Source organism: Hakea prostrata, chromosome 5, assembly GCF_041222555.1.
Source record: "Hakea prostrata isolate BN-2017 chromosome 5, UWA_Hpros_2, whole genome shotgun sequence".
In the NCBI taxonomy this organism is placed as follows: domain Eukaryota; kingdom Viridiplantae; phylum Streptophyta; class Magnoliopsida; order Proteales; family Proteaceae; genus Hakea; species Hakea prostrata.
In genome coordinates this window covers 7,292,284-7,315,571 of record NC_142604.1, presented here as the reverse complement: position 1 = coordinate 7,315,571, position 23,288 = coordinate 7,292,284, and the positions used below count along the sequence as shown (strand labels likewise).

At 39.7% G+C, this 23,288-nt stretch overlaps 3 protein-coding genes and 2 pseudogenes across 3 annotated transcripts; 2 read left to right on the top strand and 3 right to left on the bottom strand.

Annotated features, from left to right (window-relative positions):
• The first annotated feature begins 5,167 nt into the window (after window positions 1-5,167).
• LOC149014768 (anthocyanidin 3-O-glucosyltransferase 5-like) lies at window positions 5,168-6,655 on the top strand. The gene has a single exon (XM_089154956.1). The coding sequence runs from the start codon at window positions 5,168-5,170 to the stop codon at window positions 6,653-6,655; it is 1,488 nt and encodes a 495-aa protein (XP_089011082.1).
• Window positions 6,656-7,369: 714 nt separating this feature from the next.
• Window positions 7,370-9,005, bottom strand: LOC149014767 (anthocyanidin 3-O-glucosyltransferase 5-like). Its single transcript, XM_089155324.1, has 2 exons — window positions 8,951-9,005; window positions 7,370-8,301 (listed from the first exon to the last, which is right to left on the bottom strand). Exons 1-2 carry the CDS (start codon window positions 9,003-9,005, stop codon window positions 7,370-7,372), a joined length of 987 nt encoding a protein of 328 aa, XP_089011450.1.
• A 5,118-nt stretch (window positions 9,006-14,123) lies between these two features.
• On the bottom strand, window positions 14,124-15,626 carry LOC149014766 (anthocyanidin 3-O-glucosyltransferase 5-like). Its single transcript, XM_089155323.1, has one exon. It carries the CDS (start codon window positions 15,624-15,626, stop codon window positions 14,124-14,126), a length of 1,503 nt encoding a protein of 500 aa, XP_089011449.1.
• A 3,763-nt stretch (window positions 15,627-19,389) lies between these two features.
• On the bottom strand, window positions 19,390-20,739 carry LOC149014765 (carboxylesterase 1 pseudogene; annotated as a pseudogene).
• A 483-nt stretch (window positions 20,740-21,222) lies between these two features.
• On the top strand, window positions 21,223-23,259 carry LOC149014764 (anthocyanidin 3-O-glucosyltransferase 5-like; annotated as a pseudogene).
• Window positions 23,260-23,288: the final 29 nt, after the last annotated feature.

The following is a 23,288-nucleotide window of genomic DNA, read 5'->3' as shown; positions in this document are numbered from 1 at the left end:
AAGATGTTTGTTAAAACAGTTCTTCTTCTGTTTTTTAAGAATATACTGATTAAAAAAGTGGTTTGAAGAACCCTTTTTTTTAGGACATCAAAAAGATGTTCTTACCAAAGAACATTAATGGAAGTGAAAAAATTGGTCCCGATATAAACCTCAAAACGAGTTTATAACTTATTCTAATAGTGCATTGAAAATATTTTCAAAACTGATTTGTGAAACGCCCATTTCCAAGCAAATAATGGTCTTTTAGCACACATAAATATTAAAAATTGATTTTGCATAAGAATTGAATTCTTAAAACGGAAATGTTACCAAACACATACTTGGATTTCTATAAAATCATATCATCTGTGTGAAATTTTTTATCTTGATACTTTATATACATTTATATATACGAATGATTCATCAAATTCATTTATTAGGTAAGAATAATTCATCAAATTCAATTAGGGCGAATTAGATATAATGATCCTATAAGAAGTTAATGATTAGAATGGAGATGATCCTCTACCTTCTGCCAAAAGATAAAAATGAAATCTCTAAATTTGCATCCAGTACACTATTATTAATCAATCAACAAATCAAACCATAATATGTTAACACCTACTGAGATTCTTCTTATTTTTTCAGTACTTAAATGATAGTGCGTGAAGAACCTCAAGTTGACTTAAGTTAGTACTTAAAAAATGAGAAAGTCTGTATTGTATTATATTTTATTTTATATTTTTAATCCAAATATTATTTGGATCCGATGAAACTCCTGGAAAGGCTCCTATCTTTCGGGGTTTATTTTTTAGAAGTATTTGAATGAGATTTTTATCGTGCCCAGTTCTAATTTTATTCATCAGCATTAATTTCTATGCATAATTGCTGAAATCAAATATTATTTTATTTCTTGTATTTTTTAAAATTACTATTTTAATCATTGACTTTATTTGTTATTATTTATATTCTCTATTGTTAAATTTCATTAAGTGGTGGCATTGACTTATAATTCATAAACTTAACTGTTTGGTTAACCTGAATTTGTGGAATAAAATTTGTGGATTCATCCTGAAAAACTGTTTAGTTAGACATGATTTTTGTGAATACGCAATATTTAACACTTTTATAGTATGGGTGAAAAATCTAGATTTGAACCAACGCAGAACTTTTCTAGTGGTTGAAACCAACACCTCTTAGTGAAGGGGTCTTGGGTTCAACTCTCCCTGAGGCATATTAATATCCCCATCCCCTGGCTTAATAAAGCCCTTTTTGTACCCAAAAAAAAAAAAATTCTAGATTTCACCCCATACCCATAGATCCTATAGATTTGCGTTTTTAGTGTAAAGACTAAATAATTTTTCAGGATTAATCCACATATTTCATTCCACAGATTTAGGTTAACCAAACAGTTAATTTTATGAATTATGACTCCATAGATTTGAAATCTATAAATTTGAGATCTCTAGATATTTGAAATCTCCAAACTCATGTAACCAAACAGGCCCTAAAATAATCTTAAAAATTTATGTTATTTATTTACACTTTACATTAAATTACAATATTATCTTTAATAATTAGAGAAAAACTTAAACCTAAACCTAAAGTGATAAACATTTTTTCCCCCTAAGAAAAAGAAGGGGGGGACCAAGTGTCAGTATTTTATATGATGTTGTCTTTGGCTCCTTAATTCTAGAAGTGCAAAATAGACATTAAACATCCTAACTATGATGGTTTCTTAACAATATCGTAAGGGGACTATAGTAATTTCATAAAAAACAAGACCCTTTTAGTAATTAAGATATAGTACAAGGAGACAATATTAACTATTCCCTTAAAAAAATGTTGACCCCAAAGTTTTTCACTGTTTTCTTTCTTTACCTTCTTCATTTGCTTCTTCTTTTTCTCCCCAAATACAAGATTCCCATCAAAGAAATGTCTAGACAAAAAAGGTTTTGCACTTTAAGTTATAACTAATTTTTTTTTTTTTTTTTTTTTTTTTTTTTGTTCGCCTGGTCATTACTGATCATTTATTTAAGGGTAAATTACATGAAGATCCCTTGAATTTACAATCAATTACATATACTACTCTTGAGAAAAATTAATTACAAAGCCCCCTTGTTAATAAGAATTGAATTAAATGATGATGTAACCATTAAATAAAAATTTAAAAGCCCTTTACCCTTCTTTATCGAGACATTTTTCATAATAGCAATTTTAATTCCAATAGTAAATAATTAAAATGCCTAAAAAAGTGGGCGAAGGGATTTCCTCTCCACCCATCTCGTTCCTCAACCCTGTTAGAAATCACCCATTGGCTCAGCCCTACAAGAAACCACCCCCATATAAACAAATTTTCGGTAAGGTGGGGCTCATGGATGATTTCAGCAGGGTTAAAGAAAGAGGTGGGGAAGAGGAAATCCTTCTCCTACTTCTTTAATAAGTTTTTAAGACATTTTAGTCATTTAATCTTGGGAATTAGAATTACTATTATGAGAAATGTTTGAACGAATAAAGGTAAAATTGGCATTTTGGAATTTTTATTTAGTGGTGCCATATCATCACTTAACCATTTTCTTAACAGCTAGGGGATATTTGTAATTGATTTTTCTCAATAGTAGTAGATGTAATTGATTGCAAATTCAAAAGATCTATATATAATTTGTCATTTTTTTGAGATAAAACTTATTTAAGTGTCTTGGCCATGCGCCCTCAACTTTTTGAAATTTCTCCTATTCTATGTTGAAGATATTAGTATTTAAACCTTAATCTTTACAGGAAAAATATTTAGATTTTCACCATTGAGGCAATCAATAGCTATCGATAAATTTCTCTTATTCTATTCCCAAAATTTTGAAATTTCCTTTTGACCATCATTTTATGTGTGAAATTTTAGTACTTTGGACTTGACCGAATAAATTTTTTAACATAATGGATAGAAAATTCATTGCATTCTATGTAAAATATTGATATGATCATGATTCATGAACGAGTGGGGAGTTTCTTTTCAGTTATTGTAACTTTTCTTCAACACGAAACCAAATCCCAACAGAACCACAGCGGCGCGTGCTTGAGGTTTCAGAGCGTCCAGATGCTTTATTCTTAAAATGTAGTCCTTGAGGAAGAAAGTTTTTCACTAATTTTCAGCTTTGTAAACATTTGACGGGTTTATGTTGTTGTTCTATAAAAACATTAGAAATTTCTGTGTCAAATCAAAGATGGACCCTTCTTCTTTCAAGATTACTGATAATGCTTTGTTTCTTCAGAGAAATAGCCACTACCCAGATTAATAAGAGTTGTAACACTGTGGCCATTTTTATCTTCCCAAGTGCAACCAGGTTTTTTGCTTGGAGTGTTCGTCTGAGAATTGTGCTCTACCACACTTATCGACTTTCAGTTAGGAACTAAAAGAATTTCATTTTCGCTTTTTTGGTAGGGTTAATTTAAGGAAAGAATCAATCATTTCTTTACAACTCTTTCTTTCCCATTACTATTACCTATCATCTTCTTTTTTCTGCAACCAACGAAGAGGGTGGTGGGAAGAGAAGAGATAGAGAAGCTAGTGAGAACGGTGATGGAAAGAGACGGGGAAGGAGAAGCAATATTCAGGAGAAAAATGAAGGTAGTAAAGGAGAGTGGGTTAAGGGCGGTGGGGGAGGGTGGCTCCCCTTGGAATTGGCTATCCTAAACCGAAAGATGGGGGGAGAGGAAAGAAGAATTAGAGATCATCAATGGATAAAGCTCTCAGTTGCCAGATGCAAATGTTTCTGGAGTTTGAACTTTGAACATGAGCTCTGAAAAGGTGGACATGGAAACATTAGCAACAAATTTAAGTTTAGAATGATGAGAAGCGAGCATGTCAATAATGTACCCATAGCCCAAAGATGAAAATCTATGAATCTAGGGTTCTTCCTTTTGCCAATTGAAATGCAGCTTTGTGGGTTTGGTTCAATATAAACCGGTTAAGGTCCAATTGGACCGACTTTAGGTTGTCTTATTTTACTTAATTTCCTTCAACCTGTATTTATTTATACGGCTGAGATTTAGTGAAGACTGACTACCTGGTGGTGACCATCCAACGCTAAATGTTAGATGCACCAGCCTAGCAAAATCCTATCCTTCAGGCCATGATGTAACATAATAGCTAACCTGTTCTTACTTTTGGGCTGCAGAGCCCCCAAATCCATATGTTTTCCATATGAGCCATATGTTTCATTAGAGCAGACTTGAATGTTGTGCATTTAATGTGAAATATCTCCTGTACAATTTCGACCATTTGCAGATGATTAAAAGCGAGACATACGGTCAAAATCTCGATCTTGACCGTTGACAACACAGTAAATATGCAGCACTGAAATTGAAACTTCTTTCATCTCCCATGTCTCTTTCATAAATTTCTCATAATTACTTTACCAAAAAAAAAAAAAAAAAAACATTAACTTAATAACAGAGGAGCAGGTACCAGAGAAAAGAGGGACGAGAAGAGAAATACAGAAATGGGCCAAATGGCAATTGTTTTCCGGTAAGCAGAACAACAACATAAATAATTATAGAAGAACAAAGGCGATTAAAGAGCAATGGGATTGGGAAATGAAGGAAAGGGAATGAGAAAAGACCTTCTTTTGCGGTACAGCTAGAGCCTTATCGAATAGCCTTAAGAATTGTGACCCATGAACTTGGTACATGAGAACCATCGTTTAGGTTTTCAGTATCTAGCTATTCATCGCAAGTCAAGTCAAGTCAGCCACGAAAGGTCATTAGTTAAAAGGAAAGATCGAGATTCTAAACAATGGGACCATTTCCTGAACATGAAGAAGAAATGCAGCTGATCACATCTAACGAGTTTCCAACCCCAAGGCTTCCTCGACATAAATCAGCTCTGCATACTAACAATCAATTCAATTCAATGAAAAAGTTTTCCCCACCATCTGGACTCATGCAGACCAAAATTAGGACAGTTTCCCCTTGACAATGTGGCAAACCTAACCATACACATGGCTAACTTTTCTTGTTAGGTAATTACTTATTGGGATCTTCAACCTTAGTTTCTTCTCTTTATATACAATTCCCTGCTAGAGCTTCCTGCATCTCCATCTCTCCACACCCCAGTGCTCCCAACGATAACCATAAGCAGATAAGAACCATGGGCTTGCCAGAGCAAAACGGTAACCCTATGCAAATAGGAGCCATGGACTTGCCAAAGCCAAAGCCAAATCAAAATCTTCGCGTGGCAATATTTGTAAGCCCAGGTATCGGCCATCTCATCCCTATGGTAGCTTTCTCCAAGCGCTTGTTGTCTTTGCATGGTTTCTGCTCCACCATATTCGTCGCCTCAACAGAAGCCTACACTGAAACTGCCCAATCTGAACTTCTTGATCAATCCCTACAACTCCCTTCGGCCATCCGTATCGTTTATCTCTCGCCACCAGATATCGTCATTACCGATACATCCATTTGTTCCCGTCTCAGTGTCACCACTAGAGAATCCATTCCAGCTTTACGAGCAGCTCTTGCTGCCATGTCACCATCACCTATGGTTTTGATCGTCGAGATGTTCGGCACTTGTGCCTTTCCCGTCGCAGACGAGCTCGGCATTCCCAAATATGTTTACTTGCCGACGAGTGCAGCGTTCTTGGCGTTGACAGTGTGCGTGCCAACCCTACATAATAAGATACAAGGCGAGTACGTGGATTTGAAAGAGCCGATTCGCATCCCGAGCTGCAAACCAATTCGACCGGAGGACCTGGTTGACCCGATGATGGATCGGAAGGAAGTTCAATATGACTACTACTTAAGCATGGGTTGCTCCTTGCCCTTGGCAGATGCAATACTTATAAACACGTGGGAAGACTTGGAGCCAACCACACTCACTGCCCTACGGGAGGATCCAATCCTACGATGGATTTTGCCCATGCCAGTTTATCCGGTGGGGCCAATAATCATATCATCGGATACTCCTTGTGACCAATCACGTCCACAGTGTGTTGCATGGCTGGATGAACAACCAATGCAATCAGTGATTTACGTATCATTCGGTAGCGGGGGAACTCTCTCACAAGAGCAACTCACTGAGTTGGCTTTAGGGTTGGAGATGAGTCGGAAACGATTTCTCTGGGTGCTACGGCCTCCGGCGGGGAACGAGGGGACATTCTTCACTGCTTTGAACGGATTCACAGACCTACACGATGAGCTCTCCAGGTACTTGCCAGATGGGTTCCTGACTCGAACCCAAGGGGTGGGGTTGGTGGTCCCCTCATGGGCTCCACAAACAGAGGTTTTAAGGCATCCATCTATTGGAGGATTCTTGTCGCATTGTGGGTGGAACTCGACCTTGGAAAGCATGGTGAACGGAGTGCCGATGATTGCGTGGCCATTGTATGCAGAGCAGAAGATGAATGCTGCAATTCTAGCGGAGGAAGGAGTGGGAGTCAAGACAAAGGAACTACCAACGAAGAGGGTGGTGGGAAGGGAAGAGGTAGAGACGTTAGTGAAAAAGGTAATGGAAAGAGATGGGGAAGGGGAAGCAATGTCGAGGAGAAAGATGAAGGAAGTGAAGGAGAGTGGACTAAAGGCGGTGGGGGAAGGTGGGTCCTCTTGGAACTGGCTCTCGCATGTTGCACAGCAGTGGAAGAGTGGTTATCCCAAACTAAAGGATGGTGAAAGGAAACAAGAATAAGACCAGAAATGAATAGATAAAGCTCTAAGTGGCGGTGAACATTGAAGAGACTTTATCAGATCCAGATCTATCCTATAATTCTAGAATATGTGTATAGGTTCTTTTCCCTCCTTGAATAAGGTGTGTGTAAAACAGTTGGGTTCCGGTGGCCTTTATCAGATCCAGATCTACCCTATAATTCTAGAATACGTGTGTAGGTTCGTTCCCCTCCTTGAATAAGGTGTTTTGCAAAACAATTGGGTTCCGGCGGCTTCAGCTGGGGCCGCTTTGTTCCGCTAAGCCCAAATAGGTAATTGTGCTCATATGGAAGTGTTGTTTCAAAATCTAACCGAGTGTGTTCGGTTTTCTGCTGGTTAAAGTCTGTTCTTGAGGATAAAAAATAGTGAGAGTGGGTAGCCTCTAAGGACAAGAAACCACCTCCAATGATTGAATTAGATTTAAGAAAACACAAATATTTTCAAACCCAACCCAGAATCCAGAGGTCCACAAAGAGAGAGAATTGTGACGGACTTGATTTGCCTCCCTCCCTCTCCCTTCGATGGAGCATTACATGCCCAAACCTCTCCCGTCTTCCCCAACAGCTCCTGGAAGAAAGAATCACTGTAATTGGTTCTCATCTTTTTGTTGAGAGCAGCAACAAATCCATCACTGAGGCTATTATAGTAGTCAAGGAAGTAAGTGGTGACATCGTAGCCTTGGTCCCAATGTTTTCCTTCACCAGGTTTCACCCAGTGGGAAGGTATATACCCTGCCTTCAACCTCACATAATCTGCAAATCCTTCGATTAATCCGCCCTTCGGCCTGTCCGTTCATTTTCTGCTTTGCGTACAATGGCCACGCAATCATCGGCACTCCGTTCACCATGCTTCCCAGAATCGAATTCCACCCACAATGCGATAAGAACCCTCCGATCGACGGATGGCTTAACACCTCCGTCTGTGGGGCCCACATGGGGATGACCAACCCCAGCCCTAGCTTCCGAGTTAAGAACCCGTCTGGCAAGTACCTTGCCAGCCCATCTGTGACCCCGCTCAGTGCGGTGAAGAACGCCCCATGTTTCCCCGCCGGAGGACGAACCACCCAGAGGAATCGCTTTCCACTCATCTCCAGTCCAAGAGCCAACTCAGTGAGTTGCTCCTCCGATAGTGTTCCGCCACTCCCCAATGATATGTAAATCACCGATTCCACGGGTTGTTCATCCAGCCAAGCCAAACACTCGGCACGTGATTGGTTAGCAGCATCTGAACCGGATGATCTCACTATTGGCCCAACTGGGTAAACCGACCGCGGAAAGATTCCACGCAGGATTGGATCCTCTCGTAGGGCTTTGAGTGTTGTTGGCTCCAAGTCCTCCCACGTGTTTATGAGTATCGCATCAGCTAATGGCAAGCTGCGACACATGCATAGAAAGTAGTCATACTGATCTTCCTTCCGGTCCATCATTGGGTCGACCAGATCCTCCGGTCGAACCGGGTTGCAGCCTGAGATCCGAATCGGCTCTTGCAAATCCACGAACTCGCCCTCTATCTCCTCATGCAACGTTGGAACGTACAGTGTAAACGCCAAGAAAGCTGCCGTCATCGGAAAGTAAACGTACTTGGGGATGCCAAGCTCATCTGCGACAGGAAAGGCCCACGTGCCGAACACTTCAAAAAAACCACCCCCCACCCCCCCCCCCCCACCCCCCCCCCCCCCCCACCACCCCCACGCCTTTCCCCTTCGGAAGACCACCCACCCCACCAAACGAGAAGTTATAAAAAAAAAAGAAAGAACAAAACACGCACAACAAAAACAACAACCCCACACCCACACAAGAGGGGGGAGGGAGGAAGGAGGGGAGAGAGGGGGTGGCAACCGCCCCCCCCCCCCCCCCCCCCCACAAGGAGGGGGGAAAAAACAAACCAAACAAAAAAAAAGCCCCCCCCACACCCCCCCAAAGGGGAGAAGGCCCCCCCCCCCCGTTGCGCCACAAAATTACCCCCCGACCCCCCCGAGCCTCCTCTCGTATCCGGGACGATGAGTCCTGCAAGAAAGGTTAGATGCGGGCCGGCTTGTGTGCCGGGCAGCCGCCTCCGATGGCAAAGTTAGATGATGAACCGAATGAGGTCTCGTGCAAAAGCTACACAAGATTATGCTCAAAGTGTATTGGTTGCTTACCGGAGGGGTAGATCTGTGCATTTATAGTGTGGGTGTTACCTTTTATGTATTTGGTAAGTTAGCCAAACAAGGGCTGATGTTTCTCCTCGGATCATGCTCCCTTGTCGTTGGTCCCATTCAATCAGCTGCTGAGTTGACCTTCTATAACAAGGATGATTGCTATATCTGTGGCGTATGTTACGCTTTTGGTCATGGATGATCGGCATCTTTCCCGATTAACTGGCATGTGGAGCCCCATCCGGGTCAGACCCGGTCGGGTAGAAATCTTCCGTATCATAAGCCCCCTATCCCGGACGTTGTTTACATCGTGTGGGATAGCAAGGAAGATTATAAAAGGTGCAAGTCCTTATGGAAGGCGCAAGTTGACTGTGATGGACCCAATTCAAATTATTACCTTAAAAAATGTGTAAGTCTTTATGGAAGGCGCAAGTTGACCGGGGTGGATCCGATTCAAATTATTACCTTAAAAAATGTGCAAGTCCTTATGGAAGGCGCAAGAATGAATGGGATTGACCCGATTCAAATTATTACCTTAAAAAAGGTGCAAGTCCTTATGGAAGGCGCAAGTTGAATGGGATTGACCCGATTCAAATTAGTACTTTAAAAAAGGTTTAAGTCCTTATGGAAGGCGCAAGATGAATGGGATTGACCCGATTCAAATTAGTACCTTAAAAAATGTGTAAGTCCTTATGGAAGGCGCAAGTTGAATGGGATTCCCTCGATTCAAATTAGTACCTTAAAAAATGTGTAAGTCCTTATGGAAGGCGCAAGATGAATGGGATTGACCCGATTCAAATTAGTACCTTAAAAAATGTGTAAGTCCTTATGGAAGGCGCAAGTTGAATGGGATTGACCCGATTCAAATTAGTACCTTAAAAAAGGTGTAAGATGATCGGGATTGTAGAAGGACCCACACGGGTTTCCAACCGATGTCTTTGATCATTGTAAATTCTCGATCCTCCCGTTCGTTGTAAATTCTCGACCATCTCGATCATTGTAAATTCTCGATCCTCTCGATCATTGTAAATTCTCGATCCTCTCGATCATTGTAAATTCTCGATCCTCTCGATCATTGTAAATTCTCGATCCTCTCGATCATTGTAAATTCTCGATCCTCTCGATCATTGTAAATTCTCGATCCTCTCGATCATTGTAAATTCTCGATCCTCTCGATCATTGTAAATTCTCGATCATCTCGATCATTATCACGAGCAACACGATCATTATCACGAGCAACATGATCATTCCCTTGCGGAGCTCGTCCATATCTGCTGCCGTAGCATACCCCTGAGGGCCTCGGGATGTGCATTTCCCGTTTGGATTTTCAACGACCAGGTTCCCCTCGGGAGGATCCTGTTCCACTTGGGTTGAGTGGACTCCATCATCTTGATGTGTTTGATCTTCGGGAATCTGATTCCCGCCAACATTTTCTATTCGGGAACGTCTATTATTTCCTCTTCGTCTTGGCATGACTTGAAGATTTTGTCGTTCCCACAGACGGCGCCAAACTGATGCGGATCAATTATGCTTCTGGATCCGACTGAGCCTCCTCTCGTATCCGGGACGATGAGTCCTGCAAGAAAGGTTAGATGCGGGCCGGCTTGTGTGCCGGACAGCCGCCTCCGATGGCAAAGTTAGATGATGAACCGAATGAGGTCTCGTGCAAAAGCTACACAAGATTATGCTCAAAGTGTATTGGTTGCTTACCGGAGGGGTAGATCTGTGCATTTATAGTGTGGGTGTTACCTTTTATGTATTTGATAAGTTAGCCAGACAAGGGCTGATGTTTCTCCTCGGATCATGCTCCCTTGTCGTTGGTCCCATTCAATCAGTTGCTGAGTTGACCTTCTATAACAAGGATGATTGCTATATCTGTGGCGTATGTTACGCTTTTGGTCATGGATGATCGGCATCTTTCCCGATTAACTGGCATGTGGAGCCCCATCCGGGTCAGACCCGGTCGGGTAGAAATCTTCCGTATCACCTGGACTCACAAATAGTGGCAGGTGTGGATTATGATTCGCCTTTGGCTTTGGCAACTCCATGGCTCCTCCAGTTACTTGCTTTCTTTTGAATGCATATGGCTTTACGTAGGCTTTATATACAGGTATAAGGAGGATTTTCATGATCGATCCCTTCACCAGTTCACCCACGGTGAGTGTGAAATTACTTCTTCTATCCCTTGGATGGGCATCAGGGTAATTTTGACCCTGAACAATAGGAGGTGGGGATGATTCTGATGGGAAAGAAATACCAAAAAGTTTTCCCACTAGACTAGTGAAGATATATTTTGGTAGCTATTAAAGGGAATATATTCGGTTGAGATCATATCAAGTACTGGTGCCACTAGGGCAAGCTGAAGGGAGAGACTCAAGAGACCATTCTTTTATATTGAACAAAAGAGAGGACCAAATTTGATAATTTAGCTTCTAGTGGTCTCAAATGATTAGAGAATATTAATAAACATAACCACATTTTAAGTGGGAATAGAACTTTGGATTATAACTAATAAAATACATGGATAAGATTGCAACTGAATATCTTTACCAAAATAAGTGAAGCATCTTTTGAGATGGGGAAGTCTGGGGTTTGATACAGTTTGACAAAGGATAATCAGCAATAATGGCTCACCAAAAATGGAGAATAACTAAGATTATCCAAACTCCTGCTTTTCTCATGAAGGGTTTATGATTTTTGTATCTGAAGTGTTCATGGATTGTGTGGATAAACAGAATTCTTGATCAATATCCTACATTTCTTCAATCAGATTGAGACTTCTCCGAATAGGTACTGAAAAGTAAATCTCTTTTTTGACATGATTTTTTTTTAAAAGTAGACATTTGAATCCACGCTCAAGATTTGTGTTATGTGTGTGGGTCTGGTTCTGCATGATTACAAGGATTTGTGTCAAAATTTATTTTGATGAAGCTCAAATTGCATTCATGATTTTTATACGACGACTCAGATTATCTTGTGAGATGTATAGTGTTGATTATATCTCATATTAGGATTTTGGATCTCAATATGTAATTCTCCTCTCGGCGTAACTAATTTTTGACATTTAAAATTAGTGGATTGTCAGTGACTGGGGGTTTTCTTTCTAATAAGTTGATTTCATGTATATTATTTTATATGATTAATTTACTATATTTCCATGTATTTACAATTGTTTTATATGATTTACCCATTTAAGAAAAGAATTTTTTGCACCATTTCTTTAATTTCTATAATGTTGGTGATTGTATATTTTCCTAAGAAATTCTGATCCAGTTTAATAATTTTGGTGGAAATTTCAATCAGGTTTTTTTTCAAAGGAATAATGGAGAAATGGAGAGAATGGTGCCTTGCATGCTTCTATATTGCAATTGGATAAGATGAAAAGAGAAAGAATCCAATTCAAATAAGAAGATAGCAGAATCCTCGTTTTTATTTTTCCAGTTTTGATCACATATCGGATGTCATATGGTGCTGACGAGCCAATGTCTGGAGGGGAGCCACGCGTCTTGGCCTTCAACCAGACGGTGGGAGTAGCGGAAAGACAAACTTGAACCCAATAGCTGAAAATTCAGTTCTTCAATATGAAAATATAAGAGTTTTGTAAAGAAGGGTAATATGGAAATTTGAAAAGTACATCAAATTTTGAGGAAATTTTAAGTTATCACTTAAACTCATATAATAAAAAAAGTTCAGGAAATGTATAGTTAATAGTTTCTAACTTCAAAGTGGTATAAATATATGCATGGTAAAACATATTGATGAAATTCACCATTTGTTCGGTCATTAATTTTGAATATGTTTCCTTTGATTGTTTTACTTCCCCGATAAAGATGGATATGGGTGGGAATATCGATAAGTAATTTTGTCGATATATTGTTTTTCTTGTGATATATCACCTAAATCGACAATACATTTGCATATTCTCGAGAAATATCGTGTAACTTTTAAAAATTTAAGTGCACTTCATGATTTCGTATGTCATTGTCACTATTAGTTTCAATTTTTAAATTTAATTATTAGGGATGATTACTGTTGCCCCCCTGTATTATAGCTTTATTACTAAAAGAACCCTACTCTTTATGAAATTACTGTTGCCCCCCTCAATTCTAACAGTGTTAAGCGACCGTTAAGGTTGAATGTTTAATGTCTATTTTGCCCTTTTATAATTAAGAATGCCAAAAAAAATATTATCCTCATTTAGAAAAAAAAATCACATGAAATAATTTTACGTGTATTTTTGTCATCTTGAATTATAAAAAAAAAGGCACCCTATTGGTAGTAGGACTTCTTAAAATAGCTAACGTCAAATTAGACAATAAATAAATAATAATCTATTGGAAGTAGAAACTTCTTAAATTGATAACATTAAACTAGAAAGTAAATAACAAAATTAAAAATAACACAAAAAATTAGGAATTTTTTATTTATTTATTACCAGATTGAAAAGTACATATCGAAATTTGAAAATGAGTATCCCTTGATTTTCTCTCTTTCTTTAGACTAGGAAAGAAGATTGTTTAATTATGTTTAAGTTTTCCTTAATTACTTAGGATAGTAATGTAATTTAATATAAAGTGTAAATAAATAATATAAGACTATAGGGTTAATTTGGGATTTTTAAATAAATAAAATATGCCATATCATCATTTAACTAACGGAGTTTAACAGTAGGGGGACAATAGTAATTACAAGCAAAGTTGAAGGTTGAATTAGTAATTTCAAAAAGTACAGAGGATATATTAGTAATTAAGCTATAGTACAGGGGGACAATAGTAATTATCCCTAATTATTAATATTTTTTGAATGCAACCTAGCTTTTCAACTTCTTCGGAGTTCGAAATTCCATTTGAATCCTTTGATTCATTAATAGCCCTAGTCCCCAATGTCCATGTGATTATATATAAAAAAAGCGTGAGTTGTCTAATCAAACCCTTTTAAAATATTTAATGAGAACACAATTATCTATGTTTTGGATTGAAAAGAGTGAAAACTATAGAAATAATAGATATAAAGGGGCGAATTGGAAAATTACGGGGGCAAATTTCACCAAAAGTTCGCATCCTAAGTATATGTAAAACTGAAAAATATACAAAATCAAATTTCACTTTTGGCTTTTTTCTAAAAAAAAATTCCTTCCTTTTTTTTTTTCCCCAGTAAAACGAAGATTTATTGAGGAAGACAAGTAATTCAAACCAAGGTAACACTAATCACATTGTTGAAAGTTCCACTAACAATGCCAATGCAACTAGCCTGAGAGTTCGCCATAATATTGGAAGACTTCATGATGTATATGTAGGTCTTGACAGTTGGTTAATTACCAGTCATGAGCTCCATCGATCTTTCCCACTTGTCTCCTCTCCCCTGCATTTGATTTAGCACTGCAAATCTTCCATTGTTGTGCAACAATAGAGAGCCAATTCCGAGAAGACCCACCTTCACCCAGTGCTTTCAACCCAGTCTCCTTCACTTCCTTCATCTTTCTCCTCAGTACTGCCTCCCCTTCCCCTTCCTTTTCCATCACCATTCTCACCAGCTTCTCTATTTCTTCCCTTCCCACCACCCTCTTCGTTGGCAACTCTTTTGTTTTCACGGCCACCCCAACTTGCTCAGCCAGAATCGCTGCATTCATCTTCTGCTCTGCATATAATGGCCATGCAATCATCGGCACTCCGTTCACCATGCTTTCCAGAGTCGAGTTCCACCCACAGTGTGATAAAAACCCACCAACCGATGGATGACTCAACACCTCTACTTGAGGAGCCCACATAGGGACCAACAACCCCATCCCTCGGATCCGGTTTAAGAACCCGTCCGGCAAGTATCTTGACATCTCATCCTCTCCATCTGGATCCCCACCCATCACGGTGAAGAAAGACCCATCCTTTCCTGCCGGTGGACGCACCACCCAAAGAAATCGTTTCCCGCTCATCTCCAATCCTAAAGCCAACTCAGTGAGTTGCTCCTCCGAGAGTGTCCCGCCGCTCCCCAACGCTACATAAATCACGGATTCCGCAGGTTGCTCATCCAGCCAAGTCAGACACTCTGCACGTGGTTGGTCAGAAGGAGTGACCGATCTCACTATTGGTCCAACCGGATAAATCGGCAGGGGCATAACCCGACGAAGGATTGGATCGTCTCGAAGGGCTTTGAGAGCTGTTGGTTCCAAGTCTTCCCATGTATTTATCATAACTGCATCTGCAAGGGGTACTGTGCGCCCAATGTATAAATAGTACTCATACGTGTCGTTATTCCGGTCCATCATGGAGTCAACCACATCCTCTGGCCGAATCGGGTTGCAACTTGGGATTCGAACCGGCTCCTGCATGTCAACGTATTCACCCTTTACTTCTCCATGCAGTGTCGGAAGGTAAGCCGTCAACGCCGTAAACGCTGCCGTCGTTGGTATGTAAACGTATTTAGGGATGCCAAGCTCTTCTGCAATGGGGAAAGCAAAGGTGCCGAACATTTCAACTACGAGGACGTCGGGCTGCATTGACATGGCAGCAATAGCAGCTCTCAAGGATGGAATTGATTCTCTAACAATGATACTTATACGAGAGATGAAATCTGTTTGAGGGGTGACGAAGGCCGAAATATCGGGCGGCGAGAGATAGACGATTTGAATGCCAGAAGGGAGGCTTAGAGACTGAGTTAGATGGGATTGGGCAGTGGAGGTGAAGGCTTCGGCTGAGGTGAAGAAGATGGTGGAGTGGAAGCCATGAAGAGAAAACAAGCGCTTGGTGAAGGCTACAAGAGCGATAAGGTGACCCATGCCAGGGCTTGCAAATAGCGCCACATGTGGTTTTGGATTAGCCATTGCTGCTTTCTTTCTTCTTTGCTTTCTGGCTGCTGCAACGAAACGCTGGCTGGGTTTCTGTATAACTAGAAGAAGAGAGGACTATAAATAGGGAAGTTCCAAGGTTACTTTCCAATTCAAGTTTATCCATGGACTTCCTTAATTATTCTATAAGGTGGCTAAAGTCTTGCAAATCTTACCAATGTGGCTAATGCCTATTTCTCTCAAGAAAAAAAGCATTAGCAGTAATCTTGAAACTCAAATTTGCAGAGATTGCGAAGAAGGATCAACCCCATCAGCCATCTTTGATTTGACACACAAATTTCTCGCGTTTTTATATATAAAACAACATTAACCCGTAAAATGTTTAGACAACTGAAAATTAGTAAAAAAAATCTTTCTTCCTCGAGGATTACCTTCTAAGAATTAAGCATTTGGCCCCTCTGAAACCTCAAGCACGTGCCTCAGTTGGGATTTTGGTTCGTGTTCGAAAAAAGTTAATAATAACTGACAAGAGACAAACGATACGAGCAATCGATCAAAAGCTCTTTTTCTTGTGAAAAGTACTGGATTCAATTTTGGGAGGGACAAGCAACGTTCCTAAATCCAACGACTCACATGAATTTACAGAAAAAAAATCATCATGGCAATGCCTTTTTAAGAATGTACGACCCAAGATCGGGGTGGAATCACGATTTAATATCCTATATTTCACAATATCATTAAAAAAATTCTTCAATCAGGGTCAAGTACTGATGTTTCCCACATGAAAAAAAAGACAAGAGGAAAAATATCTATATTTAGAACACAATGAATTTTCTACCCATTATTTTTGTCACTAACTTTTTTTTTCAATCAAAATTTAAGTGTTAATATTTCACACATGATAAAGAAGATTAAAGTAAAATTCTAAAATTTTGGGAAAGGAAAACTTAAAAAAAACTGAAAGTGGAATTTTGGGTGGGGAGGGAGGGGGTTAGGGCACCATGGCCCCCTAGGCTCAATTGTACTTCCGCCAGTGCCAAAGACACTAAAATAAGCTTTATCTTGAATAACTAATGATTAAAGACCAAGGGAACATAGAGAATCTAAATTAGATATAACCAAAAAGTGCAAAACCTTTTTTTCTTGGACCTTTCTTTGATGGGAATCTTGTGTTTCCGGAAAAGAAAGGAAAAGCAAGTAAAGGCAAGAAAATGAAAGAATATAAGAGTCAAAAATATTTTTTAAAGGAATAATTATTATTGTCTTCTATACTATAACTTAATTACTAAAAAAATTAAACCCATACCAACGGGGGTTTGTCCAAGTGGTAAGCAGCTTGGTCCGCTTAAGCAAGATTTTGGTATCGAATTCTTGTGGATGTAAAAAATTTCCCGTTGGAAGACTCACCCACCACAGCTAGGTGTGCGACGCGGGTCGAACCCCAAACCGGGGTTGGCAACCAAAAAAAAATTAATAATAATAATTAAACCCATATTCGCCAACAATTCATTAATTTAGTTACGTGAGCTTCATCAAAATATATTTTGAGCTCATCAAAATATATTTTGATGCATTCGAGCCTACATCATAAATCTTATTTTAGATACAAATCTCTTTTTTTTACGCAGAATCAAGCCCACAAACAGAGATCTTGACATAGATCAACACGTCTTTTTGTTTTTTGGATAAATCATGTAAAAAAAAAAGTTTTAAAAAAAAATTAAAAAAATTAAAAAAAAAATTTAAAAAAAAAAAAAAAACTCTCTTTAACCACACAATCCATGAACACTTCAGATACAAAAGTCATAAACACTTTAGATAAAAGTTTTGCACTTTAAATTATAATTTTTAATTTTTTTTTTGTTGAAGGGTAAATCACATATAGACCCCTTGGATTTACAATCAATTAAATCTACTACTCCTAGAAAAAATCAATTACAAAGCCCCCTTGCTAATAATAATTGAGTTAAATGATGATGTCATCATTAAATAAAAATTCAAAGCACAATTTTATCCTTCTTTATCCAAACAATTTTCATAATAGCAATTTTAACTCCAATAGTAAATAACTAAATGCCTAAAAAAGTGGATGAAGGAATTTTCTCTTCACCCATCTCTTTCCTCAACCCTGTCAGAAATCACCCATTGGCTCAGCCCTATAGGAAACCACCTCCATATAAAAATAAATTTTCGGTAAGGTGGGGCTTGTGGATGATTTCAGCAGGTTAAAGAAAGAGGTGGGGAAGATGAAATCCCTTCTCCCACTTCTTTACTAATTTTTTACAGCATTTTAGTTGATTAATATTGGAGTTAAAATTACTACCATGAAAAATGTCCGAACAAAGAAAGGTAAGATTTGATTTTTGAATTTTTATTTAGTGGTGAGATTTCTCACCACTTAACCATTTTCTTAACAGCAAGGGATATTTGTAATTGATTTTTCTTGAGATGTAATTGATTGCAAATTCAGAAAATATATATATATATAAATATATATAATTATCATTTATTTAAGATAAAACATTTAAGTGGCATGAGACGCCCTGAACCTTTTTGAAATTTCTCCTATTCTAGGATACCAGTATTTAATACTTAGCCTTTACGTAAGAATGTTTAGATTTCCACCATTGAGGCAATCAAAGCTACCTAAGAATTTCTCCTATTCCATTCATAAAATTTTGAAATTTCCTTTTGACCCTCTTTTTATATGTGAAATATTTCATTCCTAAAATTTTGAAATTTCCTTGACCCTCTTTTTATATGTGAAATTTTAGTATTTGGACTTCGATCCAAGAAAATTTTTAACATGATGGATAGAAAATTCATTGCATTCTATGTAAAATATTGATATATGATCATGATTTCATGAACGAGTGAGGAGGTTTCTTTTTAGTTATTGTTACTTTTCTTCAACCTGAAACAAAATCCCAACAGAGCCACAGCGGCGCGTGCTTGAGGTTTCAAAGTGTTCAGATGCTTTATTCTTAGAGCAAATTGCACAGACACCCCAAAATAGAGTCATTAAAACACTGACACCCCATTTTATGTTTAAAAAACACAGACACCCCAATTCAATAAACATACTAGTCCATTCTATTATTGAAACAATTAGTTCACTGTTTATTTTTATTAAATTCCAAAAATGCCCTTATGTAAAAAAAGCCAAATATATTCTCTCTCTTCACTCGGCTCTCCACCCTCCTTCACCGTCGTTTTTTCCTTTTCTGGCTTTATCTCATGTTCAACAGCCGACATCTCTTTTGAGTGATAACTTAGAAACCCAACAATGAAATCAGGACAGATAAACTAACAAAACGGTCACGAAGGAGGTGCAAGTAGGGAGGGACGGTAATGGAAGGTGGGGTTTAACGGCTAGTTGAAGGAAGAGGATTTGGCCCTAGATCTGAAAGAGGGAAAGGAAAAAACGAAACTTGAACCATCGTTGAAACGAACAAAAAAAAGTGGGAAATAGAAGACGAAATAGAAAAATGTGAGGGAGATTAATTTCGTTTGCTTCCTCAATTTTATTATTTGTTAGATTCTGGGAATGGACCAGCTCTCAAGTAATCAATCTATCACTACTTTATGGCCAATGGGTTTCCATTTATTTGGGTTGCATTACAATTCAAACCGCCACTTCCAATTCTCCTCCTCCACATTTTACCTCCATTTTTGTTTTTTGAAAAACAAAAACGACGAAATAGAAAAACGACGGTGAAGGAGGGTTTAACGGCTAGTTGAAGCTATTCCACAAGCTTCTGCAATCGGTAAACTTCACCTGCACATCCATGCAATGTTCTTAGCAGTAAGCCACGAACTCAACACCACTCTCCTCCAGCATTTTCATAAACTCCTTCTGTCGATCCACCATCGGATCCTCTGCGCCGTAACAAACCAACCACCTCTGGCTCTTCAACGCCGCTACCTCCGATTCCGATAACCCTTTCGCCATAGGGTTACAGAACTCGTGGTCTCGATCGGCGCCGCTCGGCAATGACAACTCCCATAGCAGATCCGTCGACGGCAGCGGCACAATCTGGTCATCTATCTTTCTCAGCTCCGATTCTGTCCTCTTGACACCAGTGAAGAAGGGCTGATTCAGAATCATCCCACTAATCTTCAAAGGGTGACATTCTGATCCCATCGCCCCCGCCGCAGCGCCGCCTGGTAGATCATGTTAGCCCCGGCGCTGCTGCCCATGAGGTAGAACTTGGAGAAATCGACATAGTCCTTCAGCCATGGCTCGCCGGTGGACTAGGAAGCTTGGTTTTGAACCCACTGGATCGAATCCATTATATCGTCCTAGGCCGCCGGAAGACGGTGTTCAGGAGCAAGGCGGTAATCAACGGAGGTGGAGAGCCGAGTGAAGAGAGAGAATACATTTGGCTTTTTTTACATAAGGGCATTTTTGGAATTTAATAAAAATAAACAGTGGACTACTTTCAATAACAGAATGGACTAGTATGTTTATTGAATTGGGGTGTATGTGTTTTTTAAACATAAAATGGGGTGTCAGTGCTTTAATGGCTCTATTTTGGGGTGCATGTGCAATTTGCTCTTATTCTTAAAAGGTAATCCTTAAAGGAAGAAAGTTTTTCACTCATTTTCAGCTTTGTAAACATTTGACGGGTTTATGTTGTTGTTCTATAAAAACATTAGAAATTTCTGTGTCAAATCAAAGATGGACCTTTCTTCCCAATCTCTGCAAATTTGAGTTTCAAGATTACTGATAATGCTTTGTTCCTTCAGAGAAATAGGCACTACCCAGACTAATAAGAGTTGTAACACTGGCCATTTTTATCTTCCCAAGTGCAACCAGTTTTTTTGCTTGGAGTGTTCGTCTGAGAATTGTGTTCTACCACACTTATCGACTTTCAGTTAGGAACTAAAAGAATTTCATTTTCGCTTTTTGGTAGGGTTAATTTAAGGAAAGAATCAATCCTTTCTTTACGACTCTTTCTTTCCCATTCCTATTACCTATCATCTTCTTTTTACTGCAACCAACGAAGAGGGTGGTGGGAAGAGAAGAGATAGAGAAGCTAGTGAGAATAGTGATGGAAAGAGACGGGGAAGGAGAAGCAATATTCAGGAGAAAAATGAAGGTAGCCTTAAGAATTGTGACCCATGAAATTGGGTACATGAGAACCATCGTTTAGGTTTTCAGTATGTAGCTATTCATCGCAAGTCAAGTCAAGTCAAGTCAGCCACGAAATGTCATTAGTTAAAAGGAAAGATCGAGATTCTAAATAATGGGACCATTTCCTGAACATGAAGAAGAAATGCAGCTGATCACATGTAACGAGTTTCCAACCCCAAGGCTTCCTCTACATAAATCAGCTCTGCATACAATCAATCAATTCCATTCAATGAAAAAGTTTCCCCCACCATCTGGACTCATGCAGACCAAAATTAGGACAGATTCCCCTTGACAATGTGGCAAACCTAACCATACACATGGCTAACTTTTCTTGTTAGGTAATTACTTATTGGGATCTTCAACCTTAGTTTCTTCTCTTTATATACAATTCCCTGCTAGAGCTTCCTGCATCCCCATCTTTCCACACCCCAGTGCTCCCAACGATAACCATAAGCAGATAAGAACCATGGGCTTGCCAGAGCCAAACGATAACCCTATACAAATAGGAGCCATGGACTTGCCAAAGCCAAAGCCAAATCAAAATCTTCGCGTGGCAATATTTGTAAGCCCAGGTATCGGCCATCTCATCCCTATGGTAGCTTTCTCCAAGCGCTTGTTGTCTTTGCATGGTTTCTGCTCCACCATATTCGTCGCCTCAACAGAAGCCTACACTGAAACTGCCCAATCTGAACTTCTTGATCAATCCCTACAACTCCCTTCGGCCATCCGTATCGTTTATCTCTCGCCACCAGATATCGTCATTACCGATACATCCATTTGTTCCCGTCTCAGTGTCACCACTAGAGAATCCATTCCAGCTTTACGAGCAGCTCTTGCTGCCATGTCACCATCACCAATGGTTTTGATCGTCGGGATGTTCGGCACTTGTGCCTTTCCCGTCGCAGACGAGTTTGGCATTCCCAAATATGTTTACATGCCGACGAGTGCAGCGTTCTTGGCGTTGACAGTGTGCTTGCCAACCCTACATAATAAGATACAAGGCGAGTACGTGGATTTGAAAGAGCCGATTCGCATCCCGAGCTGCAAACCGATTCGACCGGAGGACCTGGTTGACCCGATGATGGATCGGAAGGAAGTTCAATATGACTACTATTTAAACATGGGTTGCTCCTTGCCCTTGGCAGATGCAATACTTATAAACACGTGGGAAGACTTGGAGCCAACCACACTCACAGCCCTACGGGAGGATCCAATCCTACGATGGATTTTGCCCATGCCAGTTTATCCGGTGGGGCCAATAATCATATCATCGGATACTCCTTGTGACCAATCACGTCCACAATGTGTTGCCTGGCTGGATGAACAACCAGTGCAATCAGTGATTTACGTATCATTCGGTAGCGGCGGAACTCTCTCACAAGAGCAACTCACTGAGTTGGCTTTTGGGTTGGAGATGAGTGGGAAACGATTTCTCTGGGTGCTACGTCCTCCGGCAGGGAAGGAGGGGATATTTTTCACTGCTTTGAACGGATTCACAGACCGTGAGCTCTCCAAGTACTTGCCAGATGGGTTCCTGACTCGAACCCAAGGGGTGGGGTTGGTGGTCCCCTCGTGGGCTCCACAAACAGAGGTTTTAAGGCATCCATCTATTGGAGGATTCTTGTCGCATTGTGGGTGGAACTCGACCTTGGAAAGTATGGTGAACGGAGTGCCGATGATTGCGTGGCCATTGTATGCAGAGCAGAAGATGAATGCTGCAATTCTAGCGGAGGAAGGAGTGGGAATCAAGACAAAGGAACTACCAACGAAGAGGGTGGTGGGAAGGGAAGAGGTAGAGAAGTTAGTGAAAAAGGTAATGGAAAGAGATGGGGAAGGGGAAGCAATGTTGAGGAGAAAGATGAAGGAAGTGAAGGAGAGTGGACTAAAGGCGGTGGGGGAAGGTGGGTTCTCTCGGAACTGGCTCTCGCATGTTGCACAGCAGTGGAAGAGTGGTTATCCCAAACTGAAGGATGGTGAAAGGAAACAAGAGTAAGAGATCACCAGCAATGAATAGATAAAGCTCTGAGTGGGGATGAACATTGAAGAGACTTTATCAGATCCAGATCTATCCTATAATTCTAGAATATGTGTGTAGGTTCTTTTCCCTCCTTGAATAAGGTGTGTGTCAAACAGTTGGGTTCCGGTGGCCTTTATCAGATCCAGATCTACCCTATAATTATAGAATATATGTGTAGGTTCTTTTTCCTCCTTGAATAAGGTGTTTGTAAAACAGTTGGGTTCCGGCAGCTTCAGCTGTGGGGTCGCTTTGTTCCGCTCAGCCCAGCAGGTTCTTGAGGATAAAAAAAAGTGAGAGTGGGTAGCCTCTAAGGACAAGAAACCACCTCCAATGATTGAGTTAGATTTAAGAAAACACATATATTTGTGAGGAGTGAATGCTCCAAAAAAGAATGTTTTCTTTGATACTTGCAAAAGAATAAATACCAAAGTTATTGTAACTGGGCTTGCCCTTTAGTACATTGAATACAAGGCTTATATATCAATCCATACCTCTAATGTGGCAAAGATGCATCATAGTCCTCAAATATGCCAGCTCAAGATGA

What these genes read in the sequence shown, in the direction of transcription:
- LOC149014768 (XM_089154956.1), top strand. Translation starts at nt 5,168, where the DNA reads ATGGACTTGCCAAAGCCAAAGCCAAATCAAAATCTTCGCGTGGCAATA.
- LOC149014767 (XM_089155324.1), bottom strand. Translation starts at nt 9,005, where the DNA reads ATGACCAAAAGCGTAACATACGCCACAGATATAGCAATCATCCTTGTT. An exon ending in AATCATCCTTGTTATAGAAG is followed by an intron (nt 8,302 to 8,950) that starts GTCAACTCAGCA and finishes GTTTTTTTGAAG; the next exon opens with TGTTCGGCACGTGGGCCTTT.
- LOC149014766 (XM_089155323.1), bottom strand. Translation starts at nt 15,626, where the DNA reads ATGGCTAATCCAAAACCACATGTGGCGCTATTTGCAAGCCCTGGCATG.